The sequence below is a fragment of the Amphibalanus amphitrite genome, unplaced genomic scaffold (genome assembly GCF_019059575.1).
Source record: "Amphibalanus amphitrite isolate SeventyFive unplaced genomic scaffold, NRLGWU_Aamphi_draft 000930F_arrow, whole genome shotgun sequence".
Lineage (NCBI taxonomy): Eukaryota > Metazoa > Arthropoda > Thecostraca > Balanomorpha > Balanidae > Amphibalanus > Amphibalanus amphitrite.
In genome coordinates, this window is record NW_024882424.1 from 57,873 (window position 1) to 75,946 (window position 18,074).

The 18,074-nt window shown below is 52.2% G+C and overlaps 2 protein-coding genes across 2 annotated transcripts in view; one reads left to right on the forward strand and one right to left on the reverse strand.

Moving 5' to 3' along the window:
* The window catches only part of LOC122368179 (Krueppel-like factor luna), a gene marked incomplete at its 3' end in the record, with an annotated part of 62,871 nt that extends 45,496 nt beyond the window's left edge, over positions 1 to 17,375 (reverse strand). The window contains exons 1-3 of the mRNA XM_043341880.1: positions 17,258 to 17,375; positions 16,930 to 17,026; positions 16,047 to 16,352 (exon numbers count right to left, since the gene is read on the reverse strand). Of these exons, the coding sequence (XP_043197815.1) occupies positions 16,047 to 16,352; positions 16,930 to 17,001 (378 nt within the window). The remainder of the gene's footprint in view (positions 1 to 16,046; positions 16,353 to 16,929; positions 17,027 to 17,257) is intronic.
* A 402-nt stretch (positions 17,376 to 17,777) lies between these two features.
* The window catches only part of LOC122368180 (protein MTSS 2-like), an 82,595-nt gene continuing 82,298 nt past the window's right edge, over positions 17,778 to 18,074 (forward strand). The window contains exon 1 of the mRNA XM_043341881.1: positions 17,778 to 17,904. The gene's annotated coding sequence lies outside the window, so the exon portion shown is untranslated. The remainder of the gene's footprint in view (positions 17,905 to 18,074) is intronic.

Sequence of the window (18,074 nt, forward strand, 5' to 3'; positions counted from 1 at the left end):
GTTGAGAGATGCTGTCTCTCCTAGACTACCGTCCGCACCAATACCCCTGTTTCTAGGAGAATCGACTGCCATGCACCCAGAAGGCCTCTGACACAGCCTTGACGGCACAATCTATGCTGTTTCATCAGTATACCTACCGTCACGACAAATCAGCCATGTCATTACTGATGGAGTCAGACGTCCCCCGGCAACTACTCGAAGGCTGCACTATTTCATAAACATCACCCAGACAATCAGCTGGGTGGCGCGATCCATACCGAGTTATACATTTTTACACGTCTGTCAGGCACGCCTGGCGTGTGCTGACCATGTCATTCATGTCTGGCCGGTTAACGGCAATGCGCAATGCGCATGGCTCACGGTCGGTGACGGGCGGCCCGGTTACGGCGGAGCGGAATGCGGTGCACTGCGGGCTCAGTTGCGGTCGCGCGCGGCCCTGGCAGCTGTCATTCAGTCCGCCCGAGCTCTGGGGAGTATCTCCGAGTTTGGTATGTGGCCGTGACTCACCTGAAACATAAAGAGGGAATGCGTCATGGGGGTGGCTGGACGATGAGAGTCTGCAGCTGAATCAGCTGTGACAGAATACACGTGATTAATGTTCACAGTCACCGCGGACTGCGGAGAGGGAAACGCAGCCGCGGATAAACCATGAATAACCCGCACAGGATGCAGTCCAACCACAAACACCAGACAAGGGAGGTCAGGAAAGTGATTGATAAAGCAACTGAGTAGTGAGTAGGTGCGTAAACCACTTCCGACGAGCTTACGTCATCTTGGTAACGACCCACTATCACTGTAGCATAGCGATAAGTCAAAACTATTGGCGGTGAGAGGATTTGATTTAGTACAGAGGAAAGCAAGACACAACAGACAACTCTGCATTAACCCTCGCCCTGGCAGGGGGGGGGTCGATGCGACCCCCCCCCCTAAGGTTTTTCGAAGATAGCGTAAAAACGGCGGCGCGCAGCGCCGCCAAATTTGGCACAGCCTATGGGGCAACCTTTTTACATATGACCTGAAAATTTCAGGTCCGGGTGACCTTGGGTCAGGTCACCAGGTCAGAAAAACCGGTACAATGTCATGGTCAAATTTCAATTTTCTTTTTGCACCTGTCCAACTCACAGTTTTGGACTGATTTCCTTCAAACTTTCAGGATGTGCTAAGTTCACCGAGTTGTATAACATATAGTTCGGGTTTTTTGAGGTCACTGACCTGAGGTCAGTTAGAGGTCATTACGTCGTAATGTTAAGCCTATGGGAAAATACTAAATTCGGAAAATAATGGAGATATCCGCTTCTTTCTATCACTTTTGTCCTTTGAAACCACAGTACTTAGCAGCAGGTCATTTGGTGCTTCTTTGCTCGGTGTACTTATCCATGGGTCAGGTCAAATGAGGTCAACTGAGGTCAAATGACGTTTTTGCCAATAACTTGGCACATAATGACGCTAGAGCTTAAAAAATGGTATCATTGTGTTCCTGGTGATCAGCCGAATCGAATGATATGCGATATGATGCAATTTGGTTAACTAGAACTTAATTTATTAAGTTAAGTTTACTTAAAATTTAAGAAAAACTTTAAGTACACTTAAGCAAGCTAAAAAGTATATCATTCGACGCGCCTTGACGTGCTGAGTTCACTGGTGCTTTTCTTTTTGCTCTATCTTAATTAGATCAAAAGTTATAAGCGAAAAACTTTTGACCTGTTTTTAGCGAAATTTTTACATTTATACCCCCCAAAACCCCCCTAAATATTGACCTAGAGCAACCAAATTTGCACAGGGGCGAGAACTCATGGGGGCCCACCTACCTACCAAATTTGGTGTTTCTAGGTACCATAGGAGCCAATCGCGAGGGGGGGGGGGTCGCATCGACCCCCCCCCCCCCTGCCAGGCCGTGTTATGAAAAATGCCCTGCCAGGGCGAGGGTTAATTTGCACCACGGGACACTTCGAGTCGCTACTGCCTTCAGCGATCTATATCTAACACGTATCGCACGCGACTATGTAAGAGGCCTACACCATCACAGCACAACGCACTCTGAGCTGATGAATCTGCCCCGGTTGCCACGGCAACACCAGCGACGCGCCATCCATTGTGGCACGTAAGCCGGACGCAATACCGAGTCGTCCCTTTGAGCACTCGGGAATCATTTATCGCGCGTTATCAGGCGGCAGCTGACCGTGCGTCAGCTCCGCCATTCTTCAAGATCAAGCAACCGTTTCGGGCATCAACGTGAACAAACTCCCGAACACGTGAGTAGCAGAGCACCGCTCTGTCACTGGCGGTCGGGGTAACGACAATGACCTCGGGTCGCAATGAGCGCCTCGTCGTCAGCGTCGACCGCCTGAAAGGAGAGCGTCGTCGTTGGGCGTCGTTGGAGACGATACGAGAGGCGGCTCGGCAACCGAGCGACGAGCGCCCGTGCCGCCAGCCGTTCGCGAGGGCCATCGGACGAGCGTATGTGTCTGGCACCGGTCCAGCAGCCGTCATCCGACCGGCATCCATCATTTAACGGAGTCACCCGGACAGAACCGAGTTGTTCGCTGTCGCTCGTTCGCCGTTCGCTGTCGCTCGTTCGCCAGGGACGGTTAGCCTCGGAGATCCGACGTAGTGTCTGGTTATCTCGCGACTTTGTATCTTTATTATTGGTTGGTGGGGACTTTGATGTAGTTTCTCAGTTCGATGAGAGAGGAACTACGCACTTTCCATGTAGCTATTATGTAATGAAAACTGGCGTATCGCAGAAAGCTACAACATATTTCTCAACACCATGATCGGGCATTTCACCGATCAAGTTCTAGTTCAACATCAATCAAGCTCGGTCAACAGCGCCAATCGCCCAAATGTTCATTCATATTCGTAATTCGGCTGTATAGTATAGAGGGCCTCTATCAGCCAATACATTAACCCTGAGAGGCATCAGTCAGGTCATTCAGCGGGATTTCGGCCAGTTGACAAACATTCAGCGACCATTCGACGGTGATTCGGTCCGTCACATCCCTGTGTTTACGGCCACTTCAGGCCGGAAGGGGCCTTCAAGCGCGATAATGCTTCCATCCGTTCACCAGCCTTGGTTTCGTCCAGCCATTCTCGGCGAATGTGGCGGCTCGCAGCCAAGGCCACGAAGGAGGCGAAATCACGGAGCGAGGAGGAGGACTTGACCTTCAAGGCGGAGTCATGAGAGCCGGAGAAGAGGTAGCGTAAGACGTGAGCTTTGATCGAACAGTCGGTATGTGGTGGGGATAGAATGATAAAGCGTGATGTGATAGAAGTCATTCAATGGGGAAGAGGTCATCGATTTAGGGGACCAGTTTTAAGCCATGAACGTTAAGCCATGAACGCTTTACAATAGATCATTCAGAAAGAAGGAAAAGGACTGGAAACAATATACCTAAGCGATAACGTCGGACATTTGTAGCGGGGCACCAGGCGTGACAGGGGAATAATTGAAATTTATTAAAAAGCAGCAATTCAAACCTCCAGCATGCTGCAGGATAATCCTCCCGGAAGATACCTACGAGGACCTGAATAGTTTCTAAGATCTAGCAAAATTGGAAACAAATTATTTCCATATTGAATAAACGTGCAACAGAAAATGAATGAATATATTTAGGCGGCTCTCGTTGTGACTGGCGAAACCGAGCCAAGATTCTGGGAAGAATGCAGCTGTCCGGTTGTCTGCCAGGACACGGAGCTCTCGCCAGCTCGCCATTTAGCTTGCTGGCTGGCTCCCGTTTTGGCACGTGCATTGTTTACTCCCATGTCAAGCCCTGGCTATCGCTTCTCTACCAAAACACTTTGTGATATCATCGTTTCGAAATAAGGATGACATCATCCAGGCAGCAGTCAGCGAGTGAAGAAGTAAACAAACAGCCATCATCTGGCCACGTTCGTTCGTCATCTGACCACTGACGGGCCAGGAGATAACCTGTGACGTCACAGTTCAGCGAAATGAGCTGTCCAATCAGAGACTGGTCACTGCTGATCCGCTAGCCGGGCTGGCACGTGTGTTTGTTTGTTTGTTTGACCCGGTCGTGAGGCACGGCTGTTGGTGAGGGGAACTGGGTGAGACTGAGTAACCGTCTGGAGGGGCGGCGGGGGCAGCGGGGCAGCGGGGGCGCTCTCCCAGACTTCCGGCCACTTCAGAGTCCGTTGCTGCCGATTTTTACCGCTCGTCAAACTCGGCAGAAACTGGAGCGGGGTCTGAGAGCACTGCAGGGCGCCGTAACCAGATCGAACAAAGAACTGTGTGCTGATGCTTCATCGGTGCCGAAATAGGCCGGACTTCCGAGAAAATGGATACAACGTTCCGAAGATGTGCTGATGGATCGGACGGAGCCCGGCACATCTCGGTGAGCTCTTCCTTCGGCACAAGTTTTTCTTAGACCCTATTCCATCGCAGATCGCTAAAACAGGAGGGCCCTTCTTGTGGCAGAAACTTAGGTACTGTAAAATATCAAAGCATCACAATCCAAAGCCTTTATTCCCGATTCCGGGAAACGAGAGCACCACTACAAACGCTACAAACACTGGAGTCAAGGCAAAATAACTAGATGGAAACTCGATCAATTATTTACCACTCAGCTCCTTTCAGGTGTTGGCGTTTTTACCGTTTCCCCATATCTGTCCATCCGGCTCAGAACTGTCTCTGACCGTCTCCTGGGAGACGCGAGCCACCGGCCGCGCCACCGACGTCTCCGACGCGTTATACTCGTCTCTATCGGCGGCGTCCGCGCGGCGCCTTTGCTGATCCAATGAGACAGTCCCGCAGGACAGAACGGCAAGGACTGGCACCGAATGATCACCCCGGTAAGGCCCAGTCGAACTCCCATCTGTGACCATTGAAGACCGGCGCCCATTCAACTTTCCCAGTACAACCCCGGTGCAGCTATAGATGGACTTTCGATACGGAACGTCGAATTCAACCAACCGCCGCCGCCGCCGCCGCCGCGGCCGACGCTAGTTTATAGTGCAGTAACTTGGCCATGCGGTAACGGCCAGACGTGCCGAGCTCCCGATTTCTTTACGCCGTTATGGATGGCGGCCAGTCAGCCAAAATGTGAGACAGGCCGGAAGATTCCCTGAAATGTAGCAGGACTTTGGTGTCAGGCGCGCTGGGTTGGTGTAGACCCCAGTTGCGCTAGAGTTGATCGGCAACGAATGCACTGTCTTACCGATTCAAACGAAACGCCAATCTGGAGACGCGTACGTGTCCATCCCAAAAGCTTTTCTATGAGTAGTGAGTAGGCATTCGATGTGAGGAATAATGTATGGTCTTGAACGGTTCACAGGGTTGACGATTACCCCAGTCACTGCCAGTGACGACAGACCCCATAATTCATTGTGCAACACCATGCATGCAACCAATGGCAACTGGTTCCCAGAACCCCAATCATTGCAATCGTCGGTAACCATGGCAACGGGGATCTGCGTCGTCGGTGTTCACCTCCATTCAACACAAATTGATGGCCACAAGCCGAGAGTACGCTGTCCGTACGTCGATACTTAATTCGAGACATAATGGGTCGGTAACATGGTCGAAAACAGTGTTACCTGGAAGCCACTGGCCAGAGTGGGTCACGCTATACTAGGAGGACCGAGTGGGTCTACATGTTGACCCAGCATTTCGAGTGACCGCAGTTGGGCAAGAATAATAATCGTAAACCTGTGAGCACGATATGGGGAGGCGTTATTATTGACTGCATGTTACATATTGCACCTGGGCTAGGGCTTAATGAAAGCTTAATGCTCGCAAAAACACTGCCTAAGCCGTGCAATTGCAGTAATTTGAGGCAGAAAGACACAAAAGTAAAGGCAAATACATAAATCTACACGAAGGGAACAATGATTAAGTCATGGTTTCACAATAAGATAGATTCGTGTGGTTCACGAATGGCAGTCAGAAATCTTCAACCTAAAGAAAAGCCCTTCAGCTACGGTGAATGATTTTGAAACACACCTGGCTTTGGTCATCTGGTTAGCTCGACTTTAATTCAGTCTTCAGGTTCGTCACCCTCGCGCCGCTCACCGACGGAGGCCCGCAGGTCAGAGCCGGTGCCGGTGCCGGTGGATCGTCCAGCGGCCGTCCGTGTCACACACAGGGCTGGCGCGAGGGGCGCGAAATTCGCCCATTCAGGGCACGTGCCGGCCGGCGGCGGTGCGTTGATTGTCCGTATCGGGTTGGTGGGGCGGCCGGGATCCACAGAAGGGGAGCCGTGCAGGGGACCGGCCACACGGCCGCCGCACCCAGTCAATAACGCCGGGCCGGCGCCGCGCGGCAGATCGGCAGCGCGCGCACGCGGCCAATTAAAGAGCCGTTTGGGAGAGGAGCGGCTCCATTGTTCGACGGTGACGGAGGAAAGCTGCGACCCCGTGTCGGTCACGTTAGTGTGGTGTGGCGCTTAATTGGGTAAACCGCCTACCCACGCAGCCTGGCCCCACTGAAAGCGGTTTTGTAACAAGGAGGGCCTCGCTTCTCGAGATGATTAATGTGAAAATAAGTCCTCCGCCTCGAGAAGCTTGCCCGCATCCTTAACAGAAGTTAATCTAAGGCAGTAAACTAACGACAAAGACAGTTGAGCCCATTTATCAACGGCAGCTTAGCTTATTAGCTTTTGTAGCTTTGAAGATTCTGAAAGAGAAGTCCATCGCGGACTACATACAAGCGACAAAGAGTTGTTCTATTGACTTGCTATTGCCTTTGTGTAACTTTTACGATCACCAGTGGCTGTCACTTTGATTTCACGCCTTTCAATATCGCCCAGCCGTCGACAAATACGCCAATTGCAGACAATGGCGGACAATTTTCAGAAACACTGTCCGGAGTGGGCCCGTTTCCGAGCACCGAGCCTCGGAAATCGAACCGCTGAGCGGGCGAGCCGGGCCGCCCGGGAACCGGAAACGTGCCGTCGAGCCCGGGCGGACGGCGCACTGTGGCATTCGGAACTTCGACATTTTCTCTGGCGATCGTGACAGTGCAAGGGAGCGTCGAAGGCGGTTGTTGCAACGAGGGCGGCAAAGGTGAGGGCGGCAGAGGTGGCAAAGGCGCCGGCGAGAACGGTAGAGGGCGAGGGCGAGGGCGAGGGCGAGGACAGAAGCTGAACCTCCCAGACTTTTCTAGACAAACTTCCGGGCCGGGGCGGAGAAGACACGGTCTGCCGACCATCCGTGCGCCGCTCCGCCTCTGCCAGTGCCGGCGGCGAACGGTTTACACAACCTTGAGTGGGCAGACACAAGGTAAAAAGCGTCCTAGGAGCGGCCTCCGAGACGCTCGGAGCGCACTCTGAGTGGTTTGGATGACGGCTATCGGCTAATGGTCGCCGTCAACACACTTGGCGGTGGTATGGCGACCTCGATCCAGTAAATTACCAATGGATTTATCTGTGTAATAAAATAGCAATGTTACATAAGTAGGCATTCGAAAGCTGGCTGACCGAGTCAATCAGGCTTACCGACAAAAGAAGCCATGCTACTCGCGGTTGGTATTTTGCAATCCAAACAAATCGCAACCACATTACATTGGCTCCAACCGTGCAACTTCAATTGACTGTCCAGATGAACTAGCCGGTATTTTCCCGTAAAGCCTGTGGCCGCCGTCTCGATCACTGTTCGGCGATCCCCCTGTATCGTTTCAGGGTCCACCGGGCCGCGGGGATAGCCGTATCACACCTATCGCCGACTGAATCTGACGTCCGGCCGGCTCCTGGCCGCCGAGACATCAGTTAGGGGACTGACCGGGTGCCCACGACATCAGTTAGGGGACTGACCGGCGCCCGCGGCCCGTTCCGACCCACTGGGCCCGGGCGCCGGCCAATGACGGGTGATCACGGTACGGGATCTGTGGGATGGACGGTGTCCGGACGGTGACCGGGGGTCGTCTGTTACGCCGAGGTTGGGGCTGTACTCGCTCCGTACAGATTTTGTGCTGGAGCAGGTCGTCTGTATAGTGTATTGAAGCGGCTCAAACGACGGAATTTCGCACCGTATGGGGCCCGAGTTACAACAGCGTTTGAGTACCTAATGGATGTGGGCAACAGGTGATAAACAAATGTGTTGCTACATGTAACGTTTATGTAACGTTTAAATGCAAACAAGAGATGAGTTTCTTGAATAAAATAGTCCCAGGTCAGCACCGTCAGAAGTTTGGTAAATTTCATGGGTTGGCAAGGTAAGTACCTAATCACGAACTTTCGCTAGCATTCCAAAACGTATTCGAATCAAAGGAAATAGTTATTCCACTCACTGTATTTCGCAGTATCACAGGTCAGACACCCTGCCAAATATCTCAAACCTGTTTATGATTTAGCCAATAAAAATTCCTCCTCTATAATCCGCTAAACGCTTCAGCGGCTTATCGGCGTTACTGTTGGAACGCAACAGATGGGGCCGTGCGGAATTTCGGTACAACAGTGGTGCCGTTTCGTGGCTGGCGTGTGCTGTTATCTGATAGGAATGTGACGGCGGATGTTCGCATCGTGAGTGGGGCGAGCAGTACATGGGACTGACGGTGAAGATGTCTGGGAGTCGGGAACGACGTGACGGCGCAGGAGGATCCCTCAGAGCGAGGCGATTTGGGGAGAAGAGAGAAGAGGAAGGGAAAGTTGGTGCTCACTGCTCAGGCTACAAGAAGCGGTGATGAAGGGAGAGGTCATCAGGCACGATGGTGACCACGAAGGCTACATTTTATATGAAGTCTTCGAAGAAGCATGAAGAGCAGTTTAGTCTTCGCCAACGACATCCTGTAATTATAGACAGACACGGAGCGACGACTTATTGATGGTGGTGCCCACATCATATAATTCGAGCTCGTGATAAGCCAGGACGCCAGGGGTAGTATCAAATCCAGGAAAAGTTATATAACGACAATCATTGGATTTAGACCCAGTTCTCACGGTGCAGGTCGACCCTCGCTCGCGCGTGAGCAGAGGGCAGTTCCCAGGACAGGACAGGACAGTTCCCAGGACAGGACAGGACAGTGGTGGCGCGCGTGACAGTGACCCGCGACGTCCCGCGGCGCGAGAAAGCCGCCGCCGCGGCAAAAACGCCGCAGACCGCCCCATGCGCGCCATTCAACGCCGCTCACCTGGGCCAGACGGCAGACGCGTTTCTCAGCGCAGCGTTTTTACGGCATATCCGACGCAGGGTCGGAGTGCCGATTGAGAGGGTGGGAGAGGGAGAGAGGGATGGGAGAGGGATAGAGTGGGAGGGGCCGGTGAGGTGAATCCGCATATAGAATATAGGTAGGTAGTAGGTACATAAGCTGCGCGTATTTGGTAGGTATGCAGCAGCTGGCAATCTGACAAAAGCCTTCATGGTTCAGGGGATTCAATTTGTGGGCACTCAACCGTGGGATATATTTATAGCTACATATTTGCATGCTGTTTAATTTTACCTCCTAGGAAGCGAAGCTCTCAGGTATGCACTCCTTTGTTAAACCGCTTACATTCCTAGGCGTTCCAACATTATCCCACGCAAGTGCATGAAATCATCCACGGACTACGCGTGGAATTTGAACAACATTTACGCCCCAACGTAAACTATTTACATTTCATGCCTTTGAGAAGGCCCGAGGCGGCACCCCTTGAAAAAAGGCCCATCCTCGCCGCCGAATCATCAGGCCGAACCGCCGAACCGTTCATGCTAAAAAGGGTCAAGCGACGACAGACCGGCTACGTCAATTTGCTCGACGAATTTTTATCAATGTGTCCATCCTAGAAAATGAATTGTTAGAATTTTAACAGAGCAAATGCAGGGTAGGTAGATTACATAAAGATACGCTTAAACATAATAAATTGCACGGATATTTTGATTCACCACAAACTTTTTAAAACTGACCGAAGCGATTATATTCCATGTTTTCCCAGCTCGCCAACCAAAAAGAGGTCGTGGATCTCACTCCTCACCCACACTGGGGCATGTACCGCAGAAATTTCTGCTTTCCTAAACGACAGCGCCGCTCTATCTGCAACAGTTCCGGCGCACCTCCGCTCTATCTGCGGCGGTTCCGGCGCACCTCCGGACATCAATGGCGCCTCCCTTGACACCACCGAAATCCACCTGATAAATAACAGCCGCCGGCTTGTAATGAAATAAGTCACCATTAGTTTCTGCGCGCCGGAACGGGGAAAGAGGGGGAGGGAGGGAGGGCAGAGTGGCGGGAGGGTGTCGGCGGCGATGTCGGCAAACGCGACGCGGCCGTGTAATTCCGCCGTCGGCGGAAGACGGATCGGTCTGCTCCCCGACTCTGCCCTCTGCTCCCGTCCTCTGCCGGCAACTCATCCCTCCCTCTTTGCTACGTGGTCGGTGCGGGATGGTGCTGTGGTGAATAGGCTCAAAACTGAGTCCGAAACGGTAGCGAGGCATAGTGGGAAACAGGGAGGGAGAGACGAGAGAGGGAGAGGGAGAGGGAGAGAGATAGATAGATAGAGAGAGAAGGAGAGAGAGAGAGAGAGAGAGAGAGAGAGAGAGAGAGAGAGAGAGAGAGAGAGAGAGAGAGAGAGAGAGAGAGAGAGAGAGAGAGAGAGAGAGAGAGAGAGAGAGAGAGAGAGAGAGAGAGAGAGAGAGAGAGATAAGCAGGGGGAACTGGAAAGATGAGGCATTGCAAGAATGTTTTGTGTCAGAAACAAAAGCAGCGTCAATAGTTGTAAAGCAAGAACGATGCAAAGAAGGCACTCACTAATGCATGCAAATAAAGTGGGTACAAGTTCTTATTGGAAACGAAACATAAAGCAAGGAGACGCAGGATTAACCCTAGAACGCCTAGGGGGGGGGTTGTATCAACCCCCCCCCCTGAGGTTTTTCGGAAATAGTGGAAAAACGGCGGCGCGCAGCGCCGCCAAATTTTGGGTACCTTATGGGGCAAACCTTGCGCATCTTTTGATCAAAAAAATTTGACCGGGTCATGTCAGGTCACGGAGTTATGACGTCACAAAGGGAACAGCCTCCGGCCGGATTTTCACAAACTGAGTGCCAACGCCCGAGGTTTCCTGCCGGTGGTACGGACATCGGTTGATGGATCGTGATGAAACTTCCCATGCATGTTGGGGCAAGTATTGGCTATCATATGGTATAAGAAACTTGACCGGGTCAGGTCAGGTCACGGAGCTATGACGTCACAAGAGGAACAGCGTCCGGTACTATTTTTGAAAAGCGCCCGAACCACTATTTTGCTAATTCTTGTCACCTCAATGGGAATATGCAGCAATATTAGCTCCTATAGGGAGCAAATGGACATCCCAAATCCAAAAATATAATCAGATTTCAAAAATTTAAATTTTGATTTTTCGAATTTCTGCCGCCGACTGTGACCTTGCCGACTTCCGGCGCTCCCAACGCGCCATTTTTAGAGCTAGGGAAACGAAATACATACCAAACGATAGAGAATTGATCAAGGAACACGATAGTGAAGGTTTCAAGTCGATATCTCCCACCGTTTTGCCGCAATCGCCGCGAAAAATTTGGAAAAGTCTATTTTTCCGAAAATTTGACCTTTGACCGGTCAAAAGTAGGTCAAATGTTGACCTAGGACCAAAAAATATACCACCAATCGCGAGATCTCGTTGAGAGCAATCCGTTGGTTTTTTCCGCTAAGCTCTACGACCTTCCGTTTCGAAACGCCAGGGGGGGGGGGTCGTAACAACCCCCCCCCCCCCTGGTCGTTCGTGTTATGAGAAATGGCCTGGTCGTGCGAGGGTTAAGCAATGCAAATGCTGTGTGACGGAGCTACACTTGTAGCAAACTCGGCAATTTATCTCCCTTGCATTCATGCAGTAAAAATAACAGCCTAATGCATTAGCCCTCTTACGCCTCGCTAGTCGGGCAATTACAGACAAAAGCACAAACAGCTGGTAATTTAGTGGCCGACACACAAAAACAGCCGCGGAACCCGGAGCTGCACCTCGGCCTCAGCGGGACGACTCAGCTGACTGACCTCCGGTGACCTATGACCTGTATGACCTCACCGTGACCCTGCACTGCTGGCTCGGTTTGGGGAATCAACTTGGGCTAAGCCGAACTGGAAGTTTACCGCCACCTCAGGACAGTTGAACTTTTGACTCCAGGAAACCGCCACCGAAGAAAATTCTTCAACCTTTTTTCAGCGAGTTACCACGACGAAGAACACCAGAATGCATCAGGAATATCACGATATATGAGTGTCAACTAATGAGTTCGTCCGCCAAACATGGCACTGCGGGGAATGTTTTGTATTCGACACTCGACAGGCGGAACGAGGGGCCCATTTTTTTTTTCATCCAACACTGAAAGCCACCCGCGGGACATGGACACGTCATTAGCATAGCTGATCACCAGGCTCGTATATGAAGAACTGACGGAAGTCCGGGGCACAGGTATGCTGTACGGGTCATGGATGACCTTGGTTCATGGCGAAGCCGAAGTAGTCGGTGCGGATAAGCTCACCGGCATTGGGCACGTAAGACTCAACAGTTCATTCATGAAAACGGTAACGTCAGTGTTTCAGACAAGTATAATGCGTCAAGCAGACGTTACATGACCGTCTATATAAATAGTTATCCACAACGAAACTTCAAACACCGTCCATCTCAAGCCTTCAGCTCCTTGGCACTTTATAAGTACGAGGCCTAGCTCAGCAGATGACAAGTAGATGACATCACCGTTCAAACAGCTTGACACATTCTGTTCTGTGAAGGTCGAACTTGTTTGTCTGATGTAGCGCCGGGACCTCGGGAGACGCGCTGACTCATACACCACCTCGCCACATTCCCGCACCTGACCTGTCAGTGCAGACGAGGCACCACGTCGCCACGAAGACGAACTGTCGGCTGGTGACACGATAAGAGTGGTGTAATGTGACATTTGTATGTGTCAAGTGTCGTGTAATTATGTCTACGATGAGGATATCACATGGAGACTAAGTAATTTATTATACCGAGGCGTTTGTAGTAAGTATAAAGACGATGATAAGAGTGGGGACAGTACCTACGTTTTCGGAAGTAAGCGTCCAGGTGTCCTAACAGACAGCAAATAGGTAGTTGCAGGGTGCAATGGAAGGGGGAGGGGATAATCACTACATAGAAAACACGAGGAGGTTCATATACCTACACCCACTGCGGCCAGGAGTATCTGTTACGAGGGCGGACCGGTACCTTACTACCACCGGAGGAGGTGCGCTGTCTCGGCCTCCGCCCACCGCCCACCTCCTCCGCGGAACAGCGAACGGGCGGGCTGGGACAGACAGGCAGGCGGACAGACAGACAGACAGACAGACAGACAGACAGACAGACAGACAGACAGACAGACAGACAGACAGACAGACAGACAGGCAGACAGACGGGCGGAGGGCTGGGCGGCCGGCGGGGTGGGCGGAGGGCGGCCGATCCTGGGGAGATAGCTCGGCGGCAATCCGGGCGGGGGCGGGGGCGGGGGCGGCGGCCCGCTGCGTGCAGACGGCATGGTGATGCTCTCCGCCCTCCGCCGCCCTCCGCCGGCCACTGGCCATACCGCCGGTGTCGCGTGATCTCCCGACACACCCGTAATGAACAGGGAGCGGCGCCGCTGGATCCCCCAGTGGAGCGCAGTTTCTCCGGGATAGCGGGACCCAAAATTGGGGACGATGGTTCAGGAGTAACGGAAAGCCCAACGAAGTGTATTGTGCTGGAAAGCCAGTCACCTGTGCCGGCCTTTCCTTTTGGAGAAAAAGAAACAGAGTGCTTGATTCGATTAATTGATTGAATTGAATGGTAATGTCACCTGCATGATGCAGTGAGACGGAAATACCATTCTATTGCTGACCAAGCATGTTGGGAAAGTAACAACGTCCCTGGCCAGGCTTTTCCCACTTTCTCGGCTGATCCAAAGGTCACGTACATACGGGCCATTGACCCAAAGCGAATGGCACGACCTTAACCCTAGACGGCGTTCGGAGAATCAATCAGACAAACCAGACATGGAGGGTCACCGGGTCGCTACCCTGACCACCGCGGCTACAGGCACAAACTCCATCGCCGTCGCTGCCGGGCTGTCGTGCAAATCGCTCCACACAGTGGCGCGCGTGTGTATTGATTCTCGCTCGGCGGGCCACAGCTGGGCCGCTGCCGCTGCTCCTGCCGCCGGCGTCGGCTGCGACGACCGGCCGTCGGCTGCGACGACCGGCCGTCGGCCCGGGCCAGGAGCGGACCGGGCCGGGCCAACGACACTGCCGGCTCAGGTCAGAGGACTACTGCAGCTGCGAGACAGCAAGTATGTCACAGAAACAGCCGAGAGTTGGGACGGTTGAAAAACAGAGTAGAGGGGGAGGGAAGCGGAAGACAGTGGAAAAAGAACATCGCTGACCCAGAATGTTTTATACAAGCGATGGCCTTTATGTATACGCTGTCGGACTTGCAAAAATCTTCTCGAGCATCCGTCCTACCGAGAATTGTGACGATTACGACATTGTGCAGGCTGTTTTGGTCAGCGCTTCGCTCTCGCGGCCGCCCGCACGTCATAACACATCAAACGAAATAGCCCACAGACACAAATACACACACTGTAGAGCAGAGATGATTGTAAAAGTCACAACACACTCACAGCTGATTGCTGCTACACGCGCTGTGACCGTGAGCGACCAGTCACGCACAAAAGCACGTGCGTAACTGTCAACTATGTCAACTATATCGTGCAGTTCGACAAATAAATCTATCGACATTTTTAGCTCGATCGTGGGCTTTTAAAGTGGTATCAGCCGGCAAGGAATTCAGAGTTTGTACCGAAATTAGACCGGGTTGGAAGGCCGGCTGGGAACAAAGTCCTCAGTCTCGACGATGAGAGGCAAGCTAGATTATTATCCCCGACATATACGGACCATTGCGCAGCACGGAGCCTCACAGGTGAATTGCCGGGGCCAGTGTAAATGTCGGGCGCGGGGTAGGTCAGGTCGCCAAGGCCGGTGCCTCGCCCCGTGCACTGGGTGTTTGACAGATGGCCAGAACTCAGCCTCGCTGTGACCTTTTACCAAAACAGTTACCGAGGGCGAGGGGAAGGGGGGGGGGGGCGGTGAGTCACCGTGTACGTTTACTCGTCGTAATGATTACCTCACCCACAAGTGCGCAGCTCGGCTGTGGCTGTGAGCTGGGGCGGCAGCTGGTTTCCCGCGTGGCACGTGCAGCAACACAACAAAAACAGCCGCCCCGTGTCAGCTCCGTAGATTGGCGATCAATATACTCACTGAACGGGACACCACCACGAGACAGCGCACGTTTTACGGGGTATGTCCGATCGATTATTCGCCGTATTCATTTGCGTTACGTCGGTGAGCTATAATTGAAAACAGCGGAAACGGTGCACAACACTCCAGCTGCATTAGTTATGGGTACAGTTGAACGTTAGTTAGTTGGTTAACCGTGAGAGAAGGGGCGGGTAAATAATCATAAGCAAACTAATAAACAGCGGTGACCAGAATACGCGGTCAATACAATCAAATCCTCCACCAAGGCTGCTGCAAGTCCTTCCGGCTCCACCATCACAGCGACACTGACGAGCTGCAAGACGCTCACCGAAGCGACAAATTAGCATGGACGGCCGACTGGGAGGGCTACCCCTCCCGGGGGGAGGGGCGGACTGAATTCGAGCCGCCGCCGCGCGTCCCACCGCCTTCAGACACCAGCAGCGTCATTATAGAGGCCCAGCTTCCCTCGGCAGAGTAAACGGATTACACCGCTCCTGACTACTGATCAGACCGGGGTTCGACAGCGCCGCCGCCGCTGCTGCCGCCGGGCGGTACGGGGGTTTTTGTTTCAGTTATCAACGCCCGTGTGACTGCCAGGAATGTCGGCCCGGGTTTCGCATTCACATGAGCCGTGACCCGAGAAGGCAGGTCTGAAGGGCACTGCGCTGTGGGCTGTACTGAATGATGATTATGGATATGGATGCTTGCAGAATGATGGGTTTGGCAGGCATAGAGCTACACAGCTGATAAGAGCATATCAAGTGCAATCAGGCGATGCCATGATAAAGACCTTGCCTGGTGCATGCGAAGTGACGCACGCCCACCCATATATAAACAAACGCACGTGTGTCACGTGACCCACCTGTTGCCAGCGCTCCTCCAGCGAGCACGACGAGAGGAAGCAGCCCTTGTCCAGCACCAGCTTCAGCTCCTGGAAGATGTTGCCGCTCGGGTACACATCCATGGCGCCGCCGCCGTCCCGGCCACCCATCAGCACGCGCCGCGCACCGTCCGCTCGCCACTGTCGCGTCGGCTGCCGGCTCCGGGGCTCCGACCGTCGACTGACAACCGTCAGAGTCGCTACCGACGGCTCAGCGTACAGACGGCCTTGGCGCCGCCGGCGGCCAATCAGCGCCGCCGTACGCTGGTGTGACGTCATACGGCAGAGCTGTGAACCAATGGGAGGGCGGCGGCGGTGTTTACGGATGTGGATACGGCGGGGATTCTCTCCGTCGGTGGGGACGATGGGGGGGGGGGGGGGGTGCGTGAGCAGCGGCGCGGGATTGTGGTGTGCAGACATTCAACGAAAATGGCTGAGCACTGAGCACGTAGTTACCAGTTACCACACAACAAAACAATGCCCATTCACAGGCTTGATCTGCTACATTATCAGCAGATAATGTAATGGCCATCAGTTCAACCATGTAACTGGAACAGGACCTGTTTACTGTTTAGCTCATAATCCCACTTATTAGTAGGTATAATATGGACCGAGATAAGACACGATGCGAACGCAGCATTTTAAGTAGCAGCTTGAACATTGAACACTTCGAAATGTGATTGGGACTTAGGTATTATATTCAGGATTGAGACAGTATTCGACTATTCCATGCCGATGCTGTAATTGATCATTACTTTCCGGAACAGCCGTAGGTATCTAAAAACTTGCCACATAGCTTTGCTACACTTTTTATGGATGTGTATTTGACGAATGACGACCCAAGGCCGAGACGAGATTGTCTTACCAAATGTTCATCGGGTGCCGATAGACGCATAAATATGAATGATCGGAGAGCTCTTCGGTCAGCCGAGGTCATGTCAGCAGACAGCAGCTTGCTGCTCCTGAAAGAAAGCGACGAAAGTCACTACAGTTCAAATGGAGAACAGCAATGCAAGGACTGGCAAGGACAGTCTGTTTTGCATTACACAATGAATTCATTCCAATTTCAGCCACAGCAACATGGTACTTTGGCATGTATACCTATTGCTTCAGGATTTCTAAGTCTCATATACCAACAAAACGATGCAAGTAAGGCAAAGGTAGGTATAAGAAAATCCTAAGATGTCACTCACCAACTACTTTCCCTCGATGTGCCCTTGATCTGGCAAGTGGCACTCAACAGTCTAAAGTCCTAAGCAAGGTCCTAAGTGCCGGCGCGGTTTGCCGTCCGGCTTGTTCGCTGTTGAACATGGCTTCCAGAATCAAGGAGTTTTGTTTTTCGGCTTCCCTTGAGTTTATTTTTGCTTGAAAGAAGCAGCTGATAATTATTAACTTTACATGTTATATTACTGAGAATAACAAAATGACAACATTCGAAACCAGACAATAATTTCCTCACCTACTCCTCGCAGCATTTACCGCAAATGAGCAATGAAGCCCTAGCGGCGAAATGGCGAACTATCAGTACTACAGATGACGCTGCCGACGCTGCCACGTTTGACAGAGCGCGACATCTAGCACCGTGTGCCGCGTCATCTAGCCCTTATCCACTTTCTGACGCGTAGCTGTGCTTGAACCATCACTCGCTAGATGTCGCAGAGTATCGACACACGAATCTGCGCTCGGATGTTTACAATCGCCAGCTGGCGCGCCAGTCGGAGAGCGGTCGTGGAGGTGTAGGGGTGTTCGCCGGACTTCTGCTGCTGAAGGGTTTATTGAAGTTACCGATCCTCCTGTGGGATGGATTGATTTGATATCTAGATTTCATTACAGTCTTCAGGTGAGTTTCGTTTTGTCCTGGATTGACATGCGTTTTTTTGTGAGACTTGTGCTCCTTTGTCAATCAATTCGATAATGAAATAGGATGGACAAATCAGAATTGCAGTTATGAACTTTTGTGCTAATGCGCCGTTTAATTATAAGTCATCGAAGTAAAAGGTAGTTGTAACG